The following is a 16,430-nucleotide window of genomic DNA, read 5'->3' on the forward strand; positions in this document are numbered from 1 at the left end:
GTGAGCTTATCTCACTAAACAAAATGTTTTCTTTTCTCAATAACCATCAGAAAGTTTCAACTGGTCTCTCGCTGATGCTATATTTGTAAGCTCAGGGTCCCAACTCAACACCATGCCATCAAGAATAAATAAAAGCTAAGTTGTGATCAAGTGATTCTCTTAATGTGCTCATTGGCTGATACATTAGTAAACTTGTGGTCTATTTCCCTTGAGGGTAATTTTGTCTTAAATGATTTATAATGTTAAAGCAACTTTGTATAACACTACTTACAGGGTAATGGATATATTACTGTATCTTTCCATGCAGTCTCCACATTGATTAAGCTGCATTTATAGCAAATGCTTTTACTCTTTGTGGGTATTCTGCTGTGGCTTTAGTAACTGTGTATTTATAATGCATATAAATACTTTTTATACATTATTTTATTATATTCCCATTATAATTTTACATCCTATTCCAATTTTACACTTGAGAAAATTAAGGCTCAGTGATAGTAAGTCATTTGCTCAAAATCACAAAGGTAGTAAGTGACAGATGCAGGCCTTGGCTCTGTCAAACAGCAAGTTCAAGGGCCATGTTCTTAGAAACTGTTCTCTGTTGACCTTGTCCTTCGATTTTTTTTTTCCTAATGCCTAGGAGCATCGCCTCATGGAGGCACACTCATACAACCTAATATAGTAGAGGGTCAAGCACATGTGATCATTTTATAAGTATGAGAAAGTATTCCTGAGACACAGCCAGGCCTAAATTATGAGGTCATAATAGAAGGATCCCGTTTGCAAGGTGAGAAGCATACAATGGTTCTCAGCCCTGGCTGGTGAGACAGGTTGGCCAGTAGGTGGCACCCTTCCATAGCAAAGACCTTCCTCTCAGGTATGTTCTCCGAGTCCTCCATTCTGAGTATTTCCTATGCCAGTCCTAGGGCCTGCATGTCCGTGGATCTAGAATCCATCTATTTATATAACTCTGTGATTGAGGCCTTCTTCAACTTCCCTTTTTGTAGAAAACTATTTCTACAATTTTATCAGTTGACAAATTATTATAAAATGTTTAAGAGATGAAGTACACAGTAGTTATTTAAGTATGAACTTTGAGCATCATATATTTTTATGCAAGCTGTATCAGTTCATATTTCTTTTATACAAGGATACAAATTAAACTGCTTAGCAATAGAGGGGAAAAAACCAGTGCAGCACTAATGTTACTATAATTCCTTTTCCTTCTAATTAGGCTATAAATTCCATACTAGCTCTTCAGTTCTGGCTCTGGGATTGCTTAGCTGCCATCCCACTATCCCTCCTGCAAAGCTCATACTCTCACCTACGTACAAAAAGACTTCCGCCATCACCCCAGTACAGGCCACTGTAGTCACCTCTTTTCATGTCTGACATGACTGCACGCTTGCTTCTTTATCCCTTACTGATTCATCTCTGTAGCTTGGGCCTCAGTTCAGTGTCAGGGACAGAAGAGGCACTAAATAAATGTTTGAGGAAGGAAAGGAGGGAAGAAGAGAAGACTAGAAAGGGAGAAAGGCAGAAGGCATCTTACAGAAATGTAAATTGAGATTTTAATTGTCAAATGCCAGGTGGACATGGCATTATTATTAAATTATACTGTGTATTTACACCTTGGTAATTTATTCTAAAATAAGAGCTTTGATAGAATTTTAAATACACTGAATTAAATGTGTATCATGTTCTAAATAATCATAAGAGAGCAATTCAATGTCATTTAAGTACAATAAGGCCTCGTATATTTGGATTCACTTGACCACATTTAATAAATCCAGAGAGAACCCAAACAGAAGAAGTCCTAGAGCATGGACTCCCAAAATAGGGTCCTTGACCAGCAGCCACAGTACCGTTTGAGAACAGGTAAGAAGGCAAATTCACAGGCCCCACCTGAAAACTACTGAACCAGAAACTCTGCAGGCAGGGCCCAGTGATGCCAATGCCCATTAAAGCCTGAGTGCCAGTGAGTTAGAAATAACTTAATCAGATTCACCTGGGGCTCCCGACTGTAGCCAATTCCTAGAGGATGAGGCCTTAGTCCCACTGAGACGGGAGGATGTCCCCGGACCAAGCTTATAAAGCTCTATGAGACGGGCCAAGCACGAAGATGAACAAAGATGAATGAGAGGCAAGAGGCAGGTAAAGAGACCAGTGTAAGTCTTTCCTAGATTAAAAACTAACACGTCAGGCAGGGGATGCCAGAGAAATTGGGCAATGAGCCCCAGTCCCTCACAAGCTACCCTGACATGGTCCTAGAGTGACATAGGGCCCATATCTCCCCAGGGCTGGGGTGGGGCTCCCCACTAAAAGTGCTGGAAGCCTCCTCTCCAACCAGTCCTGTCAACCTGGCTGAACAAGCTGGCTGAGTAAAATTGCAATGTTTCTTCTGAAAAGAAAGATCAGGTTTTGATAAAGAATAAAAAGCGAAGCTATCTGAAGTCTGCGAAGGTCACTTGCTGGTGCTGGGGATGTAAACGTTTCCAGTCCACCACAAGCACAGTCTGATCTACCCCAGTTCTCTCCATTTGTCCTTGCTGGGACATTCTGAATCACAAGAAGAAAACTACTCCCTTGAGCGAGCGGAGACAGATCCCCATTCCCTTTTCTGATTTGGGTTCAACTGATATCTATCCAACCACAGTTAAGGTGAGCATGGCTTTGCTAAGCAGCTTACAAAGTTTCATTATTCAAGAAAGAGGAAAACCTCAAGTGTGACCTAAGCATTGTGTATGATGTCTACCAAAGTTGAAGAAAATAAGGGTTATATCTCCAAACAGAAGGATTCTGTCTTATCATTAACAGTATGAGAAACATGTGCATTGCCACTGAAATTCTAATAAATATATACTATGTGGCTCCCATCTCAAAAGTGGATGACAGTTGAAGAAAAACTTCACTGATATTTTTTTTAGTGATTAATACATTAAACATTCTTTAATAATAAAGAGAAAAAATACTTGCAAAGCAAAGAGTTATCTACCAAAATGGACTACCGTGGTCTTGCACCTATGGTTTGAAAAGATTTCCATTCTTTTCAAAACCATGAGCATCAGAACTTCAGCTTCTAAAGCCACTAGATGTCAAAGAAATCTCTATCTATTGCCTTTAAAAATAAAGGTGGGGAGCCTGAGTGGTTCAGTCAGTTCAGCATCAGGTCATGCTTGATCTCACGGTTCGTGAGTTCGAGCCCTGTATTGGGCTCTGTGCTGACAGGCTGGAGCCTGGAGCCTGCTCTGGATTCTGTGTTTCCCTCTCTCTCTGCCCCTCCCTGACTCATGCTCTGTCTCTCTCTCTCTCCCTCTCTCTCTGTCTCTCTCTCTCTCTCAAAAATAAATAAACGTTAGAAAAATTTTTTAAAGAATAAAGGTGAAGAATATAAATGGGAAAATAATTTTGACAGGACAAGGATCTGGCGAGATGGTTATGGATGGCAAGGGGGAGCAGAGCCCTTTGATCAGATATCTAAGATGAAAGGTGCCTTAATTCTTTTATTGAAATAATATTTGCATTATATAAAATCCCCTCTTTAAAGTGTACAATTTAGTGGCTTTAATATATTCCCCAAGATGTGTAACCATCACCACCATCTAAGTGTACAATGTTTTCTTACCCCCCAAAGAAATTCTGTGCCCACTGACAGTCACTTCTCATGATCCCTGTCCCCAGCCCTGGGTAACCACTAATCGACTATCTACTTTCATATAACTGGAATAATGTAATATGTGGCCTTTTATGTCTCACTTCTTTCACACAGAAATGTTTTAAGATTTATCTATGTTATAACATATATCAGTATATTATTCCTTTTTCTTGGTGAATAATATTCCATTGTATGGATATACCATATTATGTTTAATTCATTCAAAAGTTGATAGGCATTTGTGTTGTTTCCATTTTAGGCTATTATAAAAATATTATGTTATAAAATATATATTATTATAAAAATATTATAAAAGATGTTTATAAGTTTTTATGTGGACATATGGCTTTAGTTCTCTTGAAACTGAATCAAGTTCTCTCAGAATTGGTATATACCTAGCAGAGAAATTGTAGGGTCAATATGGCAATTCTACATCACACCTTTTGAGGAACTACCAGACTGTTTTCCAAAGTAGCTTCACCACTTTATATAATCACTAGCAGTGTACAAGGATTCCAATTTCTGCACATCGTTGTCTACTTTTATTATTAACTTTTTATTATAGTGAGTGTGAAGTGGTATCCCAATGTGATTCTAACTTGCATTTTACTGATGGCTAATGGTGTTAAGCATCTTTTCATGTGCTGACTCACATTTGCACACCTTCTTTGGAAAAATGCCTATTCAAATTTTTTGCCCACTTTAAAACTGGGTTATTTGTCTTTTTATTGTTGAGTTATAAGAGATTGCTTATATATTCTGGATATTAGATTGTTATCAGATATATGATTCACAAATGATTTCTCCCATTCTTTGGGTTGCCTTTCACTTTCTTGGTGATGTCTTTTAAAATACAAAAATTTTGGGGGGGTGCCTGGGTGGCTCAGCTGGTTAAGCGTCCTACTTCAGCTCAAGTCATGATTTCATGGTTTGTGGGTTTGAGCCCCACGTCAGGCTTTGTGCTGACAGCTCAGAGCCTGGAGCCTGCTTCAGGTTCTGTGTCTCTTTCTCTCTGCCCCTCCCCTGCTTGTGCTCTGTCTCTCAACAATAAATAAATATTTAAAAAAATTAAAGTATAAAAGTTTTCACTTTGAATGAAGTCAAATTTATCTATTTTTTTCATTAGTTGTTTGTACTTTTGATGTTATATAAGAAATCATTGCCCAGTCTAAGGCCATAAAGAGTTATACCACTTTTCTCCTAAAAGTCTTTGATAGTTTTAGCTCTTACATTTAGATTTTTGGCCTATTTTGAGTCAACTTTATAGATGTTGTAAAGTATGGGTCTCACTTCATTCTTTTGCATGTGGATATCCAGCTGCCTATGCTTAATTTTTCTTAATATTCAGTAGAAAGACTGAACAGGAGGTCAGGAAAAGGCTTTGTCATGAATATTAGTCCTCACAGATACCCACCTGCCCAAGCAGTAGCTAAATCTGACTGTAGAAGGATGGATTCCAGAAAGGGACCAAAAGCTTCCAAAAGAGACTAAAAGCTTTACTCTCATGAAAGCTCTCAGAGTACCTGAACATGCTTCCATCACTGCTATGAGCATCATCAAATTCTTCCTGAACCAGTTACACAAGATACAACTCATAGTCTCTCTAATTTCAAATCACAGTGAATCTATACAGCAAACTTGATGCTCTGGCATTTCATATTAAGGATCAGTTAAGAAAATTGCATAAATAATGCTGTACTATCTCTACTGGATTCATAAAGGAAGCCAACAATATCAGAGAACTGGCTTCAGACAGCTAAAGCTTTAAGCAAGATGGCTCTCATCTCAGAATTTCACAGATGCCATTAGCTAATTCTTAAAGATATGTTTATATCAGAGCATGATTCATTTTGTAATTCATCATCAGCATTGGGAAGTAAAGCTGCAAGAAAAACTGAGCCTGATATTATATTGGATTTTTTTTAATGTCACAATGCACACATCTGTAGGAAGACACAGAAAAGCCAGAACAAAAATATATTTCAGGCATCTAAGAAACTCTACAAAGTTTAAAAATTGTGAATCACAAAAGACTATCAATAGTAATCTGGGAATAGCAGTCTCAGAGTGTTCAACGCCTGGGAATCATAATACTGGTTGATGTATCAGTTAGATGTAGTGGCAGGACAGGAGTGAGATAGATAATGTAGCCATCAGGAGCTTAGGTCAAAAGCCAGTATGAGGCCTCAGAAGCCAGGGAACCAAAAAGGGTCACTGCAATAATGGGAAGTCTCTGGAGCAGGGAAGAGACTTGGAACTCATGCAGATAAAACCCGAAACAATATTCTCAGAGACAAGAAGTTATTTAGACAGATGCCAAAGTAGGTCAAGGCTAAGGAATAAAAGAATGTCTTCGTTGGACACAGATTCAATCCTGCTGGGTTTTATTCCTGCATATTTGCATGTGAGTATTTCATCCCATGATGCATTAACGGTGCTGCCAAAGAATGTTTCTAGTGCTCCTTCTAAAATTCCTTGAGGTTTCTCAAAGAAGATTTCCTAAGACAGCAAGAATGGGAATGGTTCCATTTTCTTTCCTGTTCAAACATCTTATGTGGGTATGTACAGTGTCTCTGACAACCGGCAAAGGAATTACTTTAGCCAACATCATTATAAGCAGCCACAATTTTTGAAGCATGATACTATGACTGATCCTAACATTATGAGCAGAATAAAGAGATCAAACATATACATCAAAAGGCAAATAGGAATGAAAGGTAGCAAATAATAAGAGCCAACATAAGTGATCCACACAGTAAATGAGACAGAAAAGTATAACAGAGAGATTACTATGTGCTTCAATAAATAAAGTTTCACTGAGACTGACGGCCTGATGTGAGTCTTGAAAGATGAGATGGGTGAGTCTACTCAGGTAGGAAGGAATGACGAGTGACATAGGGAGTCGGTCTTGTGCAAAAAGATCTGGAGACTGAATTCATATTGTATACCTGATAGATCAGGTTTTCAGGAAACAAGTTGTAAGCTAAAGAGCAATGGAAGATTAAGTCTAGAGAGGTATGCTGTGAGCACATTCTTAGAGGGCTTAAAACCTTGGGCTAGAGAACTTGAACTTTATGCTGTAGATAATGAGAAATTACTGAAAGTTACTGTGTAAGAAATTGACCACTGCAAAGAAACATTTCAAATGTGTTAGTATAGCAACCATGTAATGAATGGTGTCAAATCTCTCTTTGACAAGTGAATAACTAGAGGCTGTGTTCAGGACCTTACAAGCTGAGTGTGGGAGGAACTGTAAAAGGATCTACAAGCAGAGAGTGGGTGGGTTCAGTAACCAAACAGAGAATCCAGGCAAAGCATTAATTCAAAAGAGGCAGCCAGAGACATGGTTATTGGATTTGTGACCAATGACCTAACAAATGTGGAGACTTGGTCCAAGGTGATAAGAAAGCACTCAGTGGTTATGGCACTGGGAACAGAAAGGATACACTGTGCTTTGATGACTCTAGAAAATAATTGAAGGTAGGCCTTAAGTTGTTTACCTGTTATGGAGGGTGAAGGAAAAGGAATAGATTGGTGATTATTTCAAGGCCTCATGCCTTATGAAAAGAAAAGTGAGTGGTGTAACTGGAAGACATAGAGGAACCCACAGAAAGATATGCTTTGGGGTAAAATAATAAGTACCTCATGGGTGGGTTTGTGGTGAAGGTTCTCCCATTGTATGAGATATAAGACCAAAGCTCAGAAAAGCAGACAATATGGCCTTGGGAGCCACCCAATGAGAGTCAGATGAGAAAATGCTGCATCCGTAGAAAGAGAGAACACAGGCAGCCAAGGGCACAGAAACTCATGTAATATGAAATGACAAAGGGTAATTTGTTTCCCAAACACTGTACCATAGTATAATTAGGTGTCAAGGTGTGACACCTCAAGAGCCGATTCCTCAGATTGGGAATGGGACACCGCATGGAGGAAAGGTGATGATGGGCCACCACACAATGGAAGCGAGCCTGGCAGGCAGCCCCTCACCACACTCACCCCCTTTATCACCTATGTTCTAAGTGGATGTTTTCCTCCAAGAACTGGGAAGCAACTTGATGGCTGACCTTTTCTGATCACCCCAAAAGTGACGAGTTTCCATTTTCTATGTTCACATTTTAAAAATCATTTGAGGAGGTATTTATTTCATTTCCATGATATTTACTTCTTACTGTGCAGAGATATTAGTTTGGCAGCTAAAGTATTTTTGCTGAACAGAAGCAAATGTCAAGTCTGGCTCAGTCAACAGGCACAGCCAAAGGGTTTGCCTTGAATTTCATAACACTAGTAAATCTTGTAAATTTCCAGGATGAGAGAGAAGTGAAAATAGTCACAGTTACAATACAGTCTGGCAATGTCAGTGGAAGTTCTGCTGTCAAGTGTCCACCTTACACTTGAAAGTTCAGAATTACAAGGACAGGTGGTAGAGAAGTGTGTTCTTTCCAGTATTACATAAAAAACAATAATAATATAAAAATTTGATAGAAATGGTCTTGTGCTGACTTTACATCCATGAACAACTTTCTGCAGAAGTTGCAACATAAAGCTATAAATTTAAACAATTCTTTAAGTCACTTAGTACCAAAATATAAGCAAACATCCTTGCTAACTGGTCATATTCATTTTTCTGAAACGGAAATTTAAAAAGAATAAAGTTTTATGAAAATCCTGCTGCTAGTGTGGAACAGAAAACATCCTTTACCGGCTTACCAACGTTCTTGAGAACAGAAAATAAAGACTGGCAGATAGCGAGTAGCATTTCAAGAAATGTTTGATGACTGGATAAATGAGTATCATAAGAGGTAAGTAAAGTGCTTCCTCTCTCTCAGGACTCTTAATTGAATCTGTTAAAACCAGTTTATTAAAGTTTTCATGGGTCAAATTTTATTTACAGACTCTGGAATATATTTTAATATTATCTTTTGATACACACACTTTATAAGCTGCTGTTCTGTATTTCAATTTTGCAGAGTGTGTAATTAGGTGTTATTAAAAAGGCAGAGATTGACAGTTCTTGAGTTTGAGCCCCACATCAGGCTCATTGCTATCAGCTCGGAGCCTGCTTCAGATCCTCTGTCCCCTTCTTTCTCTGCCCCTCCCTGACTCATGCTCTCTCTCTCTGTCTCTGTCTGTCTGTCTCTCTCTCTCTGTCTCATAAATAGATAAAATATTTTATTTAAAAGGCAGAGACTGGGGCACATGAGTGGGTCAGTTGCTTAAGTGTCTAACTCTTGGTTTAGGCTTAGGTCATGATCTAACAGTTCATGTGTTTGAGCCCCACATGAGGCTCTGCACTGACAGTGTGTAGCCTGCTCAGGACACTCTCTCTTTCTGCCCTTCCCTTCCTCATGTGCTCTCTCTCAAAATAAATAAATAAACAACTGCAACAACAACAAAAAAGGCAGAGACTGTTCATTAGCTCAAGAATAGAACCCACACTTTTTTCAAGAAAATACTAGACCTTATTATGTGGGAAACCTTAAAAATGAATTCAAACCAGGGATTTAAACATAATGTAAGAACATCTGATAAAACTTAAAGAACAAATAAAAAGAGGGATACTTCATCAAAGGCTAATGAGGTTATTACTGTTCTGTTAGTCAAATGGAAATGGTTTTAAATGTGAAAAGTCCTCTAAAACTGCCTGGCTAGATTTTCTCAAACACCTACCACCCTCATCAAAAGATGAGTCCAATAATTGCCCCAGCTTACTGCCTTGAGAGAGTTCTCAGGCCAAGGTGCAGGGAAGAAATTCAGATGAAATCTAGCAGACCCCCTAAGTTAAGGAGACAAGTGAGAGTCTAGGGATACCAAGACAGTTAGAATTCACAGGACAAAATAATAGAAAAGAATACTACAACAAGAGAAAACTCAAAAGATCTTCAAAGGGTTGCTCCTGAGAATGCTCTTGGTACTGATCTAGTGCAAGTATGTGAGGAAATCATCAGAGGCCAAGGAAAGAACTACCTGAAAAAATAAAGGTAACAGTTCTGGGCACTCACACGGTCCGTGCCTGTACCCACAGACTAGGCTAGAAAACCTCAAGATTTATGGGTCATTGTGTACAATGCAGGAATTACTTACCCCCAGGCTGAGCACTGTATCAGTCCCAACTAAGAAATCTTAAAAGAAGGACTTGAAAGGATCAAATTATTTCCAAGTGAATTAACTGTATCTCAGAACAAATCTCAAGAAGATTTCTAGAAAGTCAAATATAGACAATACCTAACAAACCAATATTCACAATATCTGCCATCAAACAAAAATTAGCAGACCTACAAAGAAACAGGAAAAAGATGACTATAGTGAAAAAATATGTCCATCACTTGCAAGTAACCTAGAACTAAAGCAGATTAAAACTGTACTTCAAGTGTTCAGAAAGTTAAGTAGAAACATACAAGATTTCTCCTTTTAAGTTTATGTATTTATTTTGAGAGAGACAGCCAGCACAGGGTCCAAGCCGGGGCGTGAACCCATGAACCACGAGATCATGACCTGAGCTGAAGTCAAGAGTTGGAAGGTAAACCAACTAAGACCCTGAGGAACCTCACACTATTTCTTTGAAAGACCCAAAGTGAACTTCTAGAGAGGAAAATTATGATGTATGAAATTAACAAGTCACTGAGTAGGCTTTTTTTTGGAATACTAGGAATTGCAAAATAAAAGATTAGTGAACATACACACATACAAACAATGGAAATTATCCAAAATAAAACACAGATAGTCTTTCTCCCTCCTCCAGCTCTCCAAGATGCCAAAGGAAAGAAGGCCAAGGGGAAGAAGGTGGCCCCAGCCCCTGTTGTTATGAAGACGTGGGAAGCCAAGAAGGTAGTCAACCCCTGTTTGAGAAAAGGCCCAAGAATTTTGTCATCAGACAGGACATCCAGCCCAAAAGGGGCCTCATGCACTTTGTCAAAATGGCCCCACTACATCCTGCCACAGCAGCAAAGGCTTATTCTCTATAAACATCTAAAAGTGCCTCCTGTGATTAACCAGTTCACCCAGGCCCTGGATCGCCAAACAGCTACTCAACTGCTTAAGCTGGCCCACAAATACAGACCAGAGACCAAGCAAGAGATGAAGCAGGGATTGCTGGCCTGGGCTTAGAAGAGAGCCGCCGGCAAAGGGGATGTTCCCACTAAGAGGCCGCCTGTACTTTGAGCTGGGGTTAACACCATCGTGACCTTGGGGGAAAGCAAGAAAGCTCAGCTGCCTGCCCTGGGTCATAAGATGGGGGTTCCCTACTGCTTCATCAAGGGGAAGGCCAGGCTGGGATGTCTGGTCCACAGGAAGACCTGCACCACTGTCGCCTTCACACAGGTTAACTCAGAAGACAAAGGAACTCTGGCTAAGCTGGTGAAAGCCATCAGAACCATTTACAATGACAGATACAATGAGATCTACCATCACTGAGGAGGCAATATCCTGGGCCCAAAGTCAGTGGTTCACATCGCCAAGTTGGAAAATATCATATTATTTTAATCTCAGTGATAATTGGCTAGTTACATAAAAACAAAAATAATGCAGTGTATTCTTTGTAACATAAAAATAAAATGTATGGAAGCAATACCACGAAAGTCAAGAAGTTAAATATAAATGTATTAAGGTTCTTATGCTATACAGAAAGTGGAATAATATCATTGGAAGGTAGATTGTGATAAGTTAAAGATAAGCACTAAAACAACCACTAAAATAATAAAGCAAAGAGATGCAGCTAATAAGTCAAGAAAAATATAAAATAGAATAAGAAAAAATTCAATAATACAAAAGGAAGCACCAAAAATAATAATAAAAGGAAAGAAGAATACATAGGACAATACTCTGGTTTCTCTTCAGTTCGCATAAATCTTTTGCCTTTTAATGCATAGAACAAATAAAGAACAAATATCAGGATTATAGATGTAAGCCCAACCATATCAATAATCACATTAAATGCAAATAGTGCAAATATCCCAATTAAAAGACAGAGATTATCAGAATAGATAAAGATACAAAGCCCAATTACATGTTGCCTATAAGAAATGTACTTTTAATGTAAAGAAACAAATGAAACTAAAAGTTAAAGAGTGAAAAAAGATATACCATGCTAACACTAATCAAAAGAAAGCTAGAGTGGTTTTACATTTATATTTAATATTAATTAAATTAATTAAATATACATTTATATTTATATTTAATATTAATGTCACACAAAGGAGATTTCAGAGCAAAATACATTACCAAAGAAGTTCATTTCATAATGATAAACAGATCAATTTATCAAGAGAGACATAAGAATCCTAAACATTTATGCACCTAATACAAAATTTCAAAATACATGAAGCCCAATCTGACAGAATTGCAAGAAATAGAAAAACTCAAAACTGTAGTTGAAAATCTCACCCCTCTAGCAATAATTGATAGAGTCAACAGACAGAATATTAGCAAAAGATATGGAAGACTGAAACAACATAATCAACCAAATTGACCTAACTGATATTTATAGAACATTTACCCAACAACAACACAACACAACCTTTTCAAGGGCACATAGGGCATTTACTAAAACAGATCATACTATGGACCATAAAGTAAGTCTGAACAAATTAAAAGGACACAAAAATAGAAAATATGTTCTCTAACCACAAAATGATTTAATTAGAAATCAATAACGGAAAGATCTCTGGAAAAACCCCAAATATGTGGAAACTAAATAACACACGTCCAAATAGCTCATCAGTTAAAGATGAAATAAAAAGGGGAAACTGGAAAGTATTTTGAATTAAATGAAAATGATAGGAATATATCAAAATTTGCAAGATACCACGAAGCAGCAGTTAAGGAGAATTTTATAGCACTACATACCTATGTTAGAAACAAAGAAAGGTCTAGGGGCACCTGAGTGGTTCATTCGGCTAAGCACCCAACTCTTGATTTCAGTTCAAGTCATGATCTCACAGTTCTGAGATTGAGCCTGCACCAGGGCTTGGGATTCTCTCTCCCTCTTCTTCTATCCCTTCCCCATTCACACTCTTTCTCTCTCTCAAAATAAATAAACATTAAAAACTAAACTAAAAAAAAAAAGTGAAGAAAGGTCTCAAGTCAATGACCTCTGATTCCACTTTAAGAAACTAGAAGAGGAAAAGCATATTAAACACAAAGTAGGTCAAAGAAATCATTAATATCAGAGTAGAAATTGATGAAACAGAAAATAGAAAAATAGAGAAAACCAATGAAACCAAATTCTGGTTCTTTAAGAATATCAATAAAGTTGATAAACCTCTAGCCATACTTACCAGAAGACAAAGACATAAGACAAAGTCTGCCAATATGAAGAATGAGAGAGGTGACTGTACCTACAGATTCTGTAGATGTTTAAAAAATAATAAGAGAATACATACACAACTTTAGGCCAATAAATTTGCCAATGTTGATGAACACCTCACATGAATCAGTGTCAAAACAGTTATTCTGCATGAAAGAAGTCAGTCAAAAGAGTACATATCGCATGGTTTCATTTATATAATATTCTAGGAAATATAAATCAACGTATAGTGACAGAAAGCAGATCAATTGTCTTGAGGGGTAAGAGGAAGCAGGGTGAGAGTTGCCAAGGGCTGTGAGGAAACTGGGAGATGATGACTCTGTTTATTATCTTTGTTGTGGTGAAGATTTCATAAAATGTATACACATGTTAAAACTTACCAATCTGAATGAATGTGTGCATTTTTTTTGTCAATTATACTTCAATAAAGTTGTTGTAAAAAAAACAAGTGTATGTCAACTATACTTCAATTTAAAAAAAAAACAACCAAGGGACAGGGCAAGCTATGGCCTATGGTCAACCCCATGCCAAGCATCAAGAAGAGGAGATAAAATCTCCAGAAAAGTCTTGTTGCCTGAGGTACATTTCATAAAACTGTGTATAAGAGAAAGACTGCCCTACACCGACTGTCAGAAAAGGGAAATTTTCACTAATCAGCATCTGAAATTGTAACCTGGCTAAAATCATCTCCTCTCTCCAATAGTCTCTCAGTGCCCCTTACAAACTCTCTATGACCAACAACTCAGCGAACAGAAAATCTCATTTCTCATCTTTCTCTGACTCACTGGGTCTGCTCTGAAGTAAAATGTGACAGGCAAGGTGGGAGTCACAAATATGCCATCTCCCCAGAATAAGTCACAAGTTTTAATCTGCGTAGTCAACTGAGTTTTAGCTTAGAAAACACATACAAATGGGAAAAGTCCCAACTGTTCCACATCAGCAAGTGTAATTTAGCAATGCCACAATCTGTCTAAAAATCTGTTAATTTAAGTGCATCGGGTAGAGTGTGTGCTAGTTCCATCCTCTATTTTTTCTTAAAACAATGAAATATTGAAGGGTTGCACTCTGAAATTCCCCTCAGTTGTAACAAGGCTATATCTTCATGTTTCTGTGCTTGATTTAAGCCACATTTCTTGATCATTCAAGTAATAAAAATTTAAATGTGACATACAATACACTACAAAACTAAATAGCCCAAAATTTAGTAATGTTGAAAAAGTGTTTTCAGTCAGTTACTTGAAATGTTGCGATATTTCCTTGGTTTGGCAGGGCTGTGGGTTTTCTGAGAACTCTTGCATATATAAAGGGACACAGGCAGATGGCATTTAATCTAACACCCAGACAGTCCTTCAACCTCCCTGGACACCTACAGCAGGCACTGACATGGATAGAGACCCATAGATCCATGTCCAGGAATCTCAGGAATTCAAAATAAATTATAAATAAATAAGCAAGTAAACAAATGCCACCTTGAGACTTATGGGGTTAAATTCAGAAAGAAAACATGATAATTTCATAAAATACTGTAATAAAATGTGCTATTCACATATGGAGGGATCAAGTGGCATATTTGGTACATGTTTGTTAACTGGCTTGAGGTAAAGGGAGCAAACCCTGGTTTGTAACATTTATCACTTTTTACGTGTAAATACTTCCACCGTGGCTGATTTCACTGAATGCAAAGCTGGGAAGAGAAACACACAGGCTGGCTCTCCTGCGCTTGGGCACGAGCTGCTCCCAGTACCCCACTGGCAATATCTCATGAGTCACTATGGCTCACTCCAGTACCACAAGAGAAAGAAATTCAGTTTCTAGGATATGCTTGTGTGTTTTATTCTTTGAGGATGAGTTTTCCATTCCGAAGCTATCTTTTAACCTGTGACAGTACAGTTCCATCTGAAAAAAAATGGTCTTTACAATGTAGGAGACATTATTCACCATCAAATATCTGAGACTTCTTAATATTGAGAAATTCAATGAATGTGCTTTTAATTTAACAAGAATCTTTATATCTTCAAACTTAATTCATATTAAATATTTACTGTGAGTCCCCCAGAAAAGTAAAAAGGAAAGGAAACAAACAAGACAGGACATTTTCATATCAATTTGAGACAGAACCTAAGGCAATTTGTTAGTAAAGGGGAAGGCTGGTTAGGGTATTATCAAATGTATCTCCTCCCTCAGAAAGCGTGCACCCCACCTTGAAGCAGAAGGGTGGGTGTGTGTTTGTGTATTTGTTCTGGAGGAGTGTTGTTTTGCAGGAACACGAATTAAGAAGACATCAAAAGCCACCTTTTTGTGGTGTTTTCCACAAAGAGAGACTTTCTTCAAAGCTCAGCTTTATAAGGAAAACTAACAGAAGGAAATAAACTTCTCAAACTGGAAGTTCAACAAAAGGGGGGGGTGGGGGGGGACATGAGCAAGCAAGAGCTCCAGCATTTCAAAACAACTGTAGCAAAGAAATCATGAAAGGAGTAACAAAAGAGCAGACATATACCCAAGTTCTGAGTCTGACTGCAGCTGGAGCACTGAGGGGTCTGTGTCCCACTGCAGGGTCCTAATCGTGCAGCACAAAGGAAAGAGAACACAGAGAATTAACAAAAGGGGAGGGAAACAAACCAAACCAAACCATGTCATTCATCAAGGCAGCGGCATCTACAGTACATACACAGAACATCTCCCCACTTCTCCAACCCCTCTCTGGCCCCAGGTTCAAGGAAGACCCCAGGAATATCAAGTGACCGGGGAAAGTGAGGAGTAGTCCTGTCCTTTGAACATCTGTTTGATGCTGAAAGTTATGCTTGTTTTCATGAAAGGAAGAAGCCCTGAGCTAAATACTGCCACTCTATACCCCACCCCCACCCCATTTTGGTTTGTTCTGTCTTCTACTCAAGCCCAACTGATTTGAGCATGGAAACCGGTTCGTGTCTCTCGGACTCCCCAGAGCCCTTCCACACCCGGGAATCCGGAGCATCCCCCACGTGGTGAAGAGAACCAAAGGCAAGGCTGCTCCGGGGTCAGAGCAGGGACATCTGGGGAGGTCAGGCCAGAGGGAGCCTGACTTCCAGGACTGCTCAACTGCTGGCTTTCTCAAGTCAGTTACTGCAAGCATAATGCATTGGATTTTGAGGCTCAAGAGTAGTTTGGTGTTATACTGAGATGATCATGCATGATATCACTTGTCTCTCTGATACCAGGTATATCTTATATCTTTTAAATATTCACAAGAAACAGTACAAAGTATCAACAGTTACCAAGGCATTCGGTTTTCCTTATTATTTCTCCTACAAAATGAAAAGGGATGGGGCACCTAGGTGGCTCAGTCAGTTACGCATCCAACTATTTTTCGCATTTCGACTCAAGTCATGAGCTCGGGGTTCCTGCGATTCAGCCGAGCATCAGGCTCTGCACTGACTGTGCACAGAGCCTGTTTGGGATCCTCTCTCTCCCTTTCTCTCTGCCCTTCCCCTGCTCATG

The 16,430-nt window shown here is 38.6% G+C and overlaps 1 protein-coding gene and 1 pseudogene across 4 annotated transcripts in view; one reads left to right on the forward strand and one right to left on the reverse strand.

Moving 5' to 3' along the window:
* DYNC1I1 (dynein cytoplasmic 1 intermediate chain 1) overlaps positions 1 to 16,430 on the reverse strand; it is a 270,147-nt gene that overhangs the window by 229,681 nt on the left and 24,036 nt on the right. For 2 of the 4 annotated variants that reach the window (XM_039236275.1, XM_039236274.1), the window contains exon 4: positions 15,451 to 15,510. The exons of the other annotated variants lie outside the window; for them this stretch is intronic. In XM_039236275.1, coding sequence (XP_039092206.1) covers positions 15,451 to 15,510 — 60 coding nt within the window. The remainder of the gene's footprint in view (positions 1 to 15,450; positions 15,511 to 16,430) is intronic. 4 annotated transcript variants of the gene reach the window in all.
* LOC120234403 lies at positions 1,821 to 11,131 on the forward strand (annotated as a pseudogene).

This window comes from Hyaena hyaena, unplaced genomic scaffold (assembly GCF_003009895.1).
Source record: "Hyaena hyaena isolate Hyena2069 unplaced genomic scaffold, ASM300989v1 scaffold_109, whole genome shotgun sequence".
Taxonomy (NCBI): domain Eukaryota; kingdom Metazoa; phylum Chordata; class Mammalia; order Carnivora; family Hyaenidae; genus Hyaena; species Hyaena hyaena.